General features: G+C 33.9%; 1 protein-coding gene across 1 annotated transcript; it reads right to left on the minus strand.

Moving 5' to 3' along the window:
• Positions 1–842: 842 nt before the first annotated feature.
• On the minus strand, positions 843–2,633 carry LOC147409241 (uncharacterized). Its single transcript, XM_086426876.1, has 6 exons — positions 2,186–2,633; positions 1,922–2,077; positions 1,765–1,830; positions 1,531–1,596; positions 1,395–1,445; positions 843–1,284 (listed from the first exon to the last, which is right to left on the minus strand). Exons 1-6 carry the CDS (start codon positions 2,480–2,482, stop codon positions 1,129–1,131), a joined length of 792 nt encoding a protein of 263 aa, XP_086283002.1. The 5' UTR covers positions 2,483–2,633; the 3' UTR covers positions 843–1,128.
• Between the last annotated feature and the right edge of the window lie 1,825 nt (positions 2,634–4,458).

Genomic DNA, 4,458 nt, shown 5'->3' on the forward strand with positions numbered 1-4,458 from the left:
AATGAGTTGATTTTTAATGAAGATGATCTCTACAATGAGGAGATCATCCTCACAAAAAATCAGCTTATCTCGAAACTTATAATCCCATCAAAACAAATTCAAGAATTTAACTATGATGTGAGTTGTCTTTATTAATTCGTTGGGTGCTTTTATAATTACACATCCTTTATTTCCTTCGAAAACTATTCATCCAAAATTAAATTCTTTCAATGTTGATTTCAAATTTTGGTGACTTGTATAACATTATTATTTTTAATTTGAAATATATATAGGATTTTAAAAATAAAAATTATTATTTAAAAATTAAAATTTTAAGTATTAGTTATTATTTAAAAATGAATTGTATAAGAAATAATATATTTTATTATATTTGATAAGAAATAAGCATTTGAAACATGCAAACAATATATAATATGATCATAAGGGTAAAAAAGATAATTTACCCATTTCAACAATGTGTAACAAACAAATTTTTCAGCATTTAAATTTAGAGTTTATAAATTCCAACACTTTTTTTTTTCAATTTAATAAACTGCAGATTGAAGATGAGGGCATTTGAGTAATTTTCTCTTGATCGATGCAGAAGACTGATGCCCAAAGGATTCATGTCATCAATTTCAAAACATAAGGGGCTATTTCTAATATTCTGCCAAACATAAGGGGATATGTCTAAATCACCCAAAAAAAAAGACAAAACCGGTAGCTTAGGTTACCAGGTTTCTCTTATACACATGGCACAATTTCATTAGACGATACAAACGAGACGACCTCATTGCATTGCATGTGTAAGAAGTGATTCGGCAAGAACACGTGTCAGCCATGCCTCTTAAATGAATAAAAAAAAATACAAAAACACAGCCACATCATCTTACGTTTCTTATACTTCCAAAATGGTGAAATTGTCTTTAGTCTATTAATCGTTTACTCACCTATTCACGTTCTTCCACACACTACAACTATTTTCCGTGTGTTGGACTTCCACTTCCACATATAATTTCACAGCTGTACATGAATAAGCTGCTTCGCTTCTGTTAACCCCAACAAAAATATCTAAAGAGGCAGCCATTAAACTCAAAAACTAAAAAAAAAACAAAAAACTAAAACTCTTAAGAGAGGAGAAGCAAATATTCAGTGCTTTGATGAGGTACTTCCCATAGCTGGTGACCAGAAATCAGCACCGTTACTTTTTGCCACCTGTACAGTACATGCAACTGGGACCAGACACAGTCCCCTGCTCCTCAAATCGTATTTTGTTTCATCTTCGTCAACTCCTCCTCTTTCATCCTTTATAATTAAAGAAACAAATTAATCACTAAAAATTACTACGTTAAAAAAAAAATAATAATAATAATTTTTAATAATAGAAATTAGAGAAGGGAATTGTCTTTATTTACAAGCTTATGAGCAGATGAAGGCAGGCGTTGCAAATATGGAGAACTCAGGACCTGAATCAAACCATTAAAAAAAAAGAGGATTTTAATAGATGTCTAGACTCTATATTTTTAATAATTTTCCTATAATTTTTCTTACCTGAACTTGGTCGTGAAGAAATCTGATGTACCCCATTGCTTCATGAAGAACTGAAGCTGTGTCTGTCTGCATTTTAGTCAAAGTTAAACAGTACAGACATCGTTGTCGTTATTTCAGTATTAATTTCCTTTCAAGTGTTTAACTTTCAACCTACAATAAAATATTAAAACTACACGGCAGATTTACAGTTTTTTATTTTTATTTTTTAATTCTCTAATACTTGTTCTACTTCACCTTTCCAAAGGGAGAAACTAATTGCTGCAACGCTGTTATTCGTTCTCCAAGCTTTTCCTTCCTCCCCTGTTTAAAATGGCCAAATCAAACAAGCCCATTAAAGCATAATAAACGAGCTCGATACACATACATGCAGAAGGAAACTTAAAATATTGACCTTTGAAGGTCCAGTGGAAGTTGTGCTCTCTGCTTTAGGCTTTTTACATGTTCTCCGGCTCACGACTGAGGTTCCTGAACCGGGGCAAGGAACCGAACAGGGTCCGGGACGATTTCGATTTTTGTGATCTATGTATCTTTCCCCAGATTGGGCTCTCTGCAAAGGAACCAATACTGTTAATTACCATGATCCTCATTTCTCTCGTTTGGAAATCAAATACACCCAGAACAGAAATTTCGTTTATTTTTTATTTATTTTACTTACCTTGGACTTTGACACACTATTGCTGCTGTTGCTGTTGTTGCTAGAAGAAGCAGAAGAAGAATCGCAACCAGTGGTTCCAGATTTCTGGGTAACCAACCCTGTTTCTCCAAACCTTCTTTCACCTTCGCTGCAATCGTTCCCGAAACACAACGTTGTAGGAGTGTTTCCAACTGAAAAGGAAGGTGGGAAGATGAAGCTCTCCGTCATTTCAAGACCCACAACGTCTCCAGAGTTAATCAAGTGAGAAAAACCCCCGCATGAAAGAGGGTCTTTATCGAAACCCTCGTTCGTCGCCATTAAAGTCCTTCAAATCTCTCTCTCTCTCTCTGCAACTACTTAACGAGAAAGGCCGAGACAGAGGGGTTTGCTGGGTAAAGTTCAGAAGCTTCTTTGGGGGTTGGAGAAGAAAAAAAATATAGTGGGCCCTGTATCGACGTTTCTCTCTTTTATCGTGTTTCGCTTTTTATGTTCTTAGGTAGGATTCCAAAGCTTCGGTTTCGCTGTCTCAGTCAAAACCACCTTCCCCAAGAAAACCGTGGTTTCTCCGTTCAAGGAAATAAAAAGCTGTTTTCGGTTTTATGGGTTGACGGTAATTTGATGTGACTAAAGACGTCTTCATTATCTGATAACAAAGGCCACGTGTTGCAATATTTGCCTTAGTTGGCTTCCATATAACAAAATATAAAGCCACGTTTTGGACATAGAGGATCAGGAGATGGCTAGCTACCTGACTCCCTAAGTACGAGATCCTTCACTGTCAAGTTGAACAGTTTAAGGACTGGGAGTTTAGAAAGAAGCCGTACTCCCTACCTAACTTTGACACGTGGTTGATAAGGACAGACCTCGCAGTGTCTGGTGATTTTCGTTGTATTTACTTCGTTGATGCTGTAAAATTAGCATTAAAACTGAAAACAGCGTTACTTTGATGCAGTAAGCCATTGATGAATCTCAAGTATATCAAAGTTTGACTTAGTCCATCTAGTCGATGAATGGTTTGTACGATCTTTGCAAACAGCCAAATATTACATGATAACGATCAAAGTGTGTCCCGACGAGTTAGATATATGATTCCGTGTCAATGCCACGTCAGTAGAGTTAGTTCATAGTTAGTAATTCGATGGACGGATGAGGAAAAAATGATACAAAAATAAATAGGATACCATTTGGAATAGTGATGCATCAGCTCGCTTGAAAATTCAACTAAAAAAATACAAGACGATAAAAATACGATACAGAAATAATTCAAGAATATTCGGATCCAATAATTTTTAAAACTTTCAAAAATTTAGATATATATAACACATGATATGACCTAACAATTATAATCTATTAATAAAATTATCAATATTTAAATTAAAAATATCTTAAGTAAATAAATAAACAATCCACAATCATATTCATCCAATAAAATATATATTTACAATTAAAGATTTAGTTTTAATTCATCTAATAATCAATGTAAATGAAAAATATAAAACATAATATACTAGTTAATGTCAAAATCATCATGTCCACCTAATTAAATTAAAAAAAAAAAAAAAATTCTTGTTGTTTTTAAAAAGTTATTAATGTAAAATAGACGGAAATTTCACCAAACGACGGATGGCCAACAACTAAACTCCATTGTGGGTCGGTGAGGGCGATTTTCAACTTAGGGGTTTTTTTTTTCTCTTATCTTGAGTCATAAATTTTGAAATAAGAGCATGAAAATACGACGTATTTTAATAAAATACTTACAGAATATACATACAAATCGTGATTTAGTCGTTAGGATTCAAAGATCTGTGAATTAATTTGAATCCTTGAATCTAACGGCAGTTATGATTCGGAAGAGTAATATACGTCTAATTCGCGAATCAATCACGAATTTACTAACTATGCTAGTTAGAAAATCATCATTCGTCGCTAATTTATGGCCACATGTGAGAGATGATTCAATTTATGTGGGCCAACTACCAACTTAGCATAGGTGGGCCCACATTGATGAATCAAGGGTTGCCCAGCTGGACAATTCCTCGAGTAACACTATTTTGACATGTGGTGCTGATGACGTAAGTAATTAGAAAGAAATTTCTCTCTCTTGCCCACACATCCAGTGGCGAGAAATCTTTAATTTTAGATTTCAAATATTAAAAAGTATTGTGGGATCCACATGAATTATCATATTGTCAATTCAATTGGACACGACAACCTTCTAGATTTCATGAAAAACTTCAAGGTAAAAAAAATGAAAAAAAAAAAAGCTTGAACAATGGTGTTGAAAATGAATGGTT

Source organism: Akebia trifoliata, chromosome 2, assembly GCF_017979445.1.
Source record: "Akebia trifoliata isolate Shusen 1 chromosome 2, ASM1797944v1, whole genome shotgun sequence".
In the NCBI taxonomy this organism is placed as follows: domain Eukaryota; kingdom Viridiplantae; phylum Streptophyta; class Magnoliopsida; order Ranunculales; family Lardizabalaceae; genus Akebia; species Akebia trifoliata.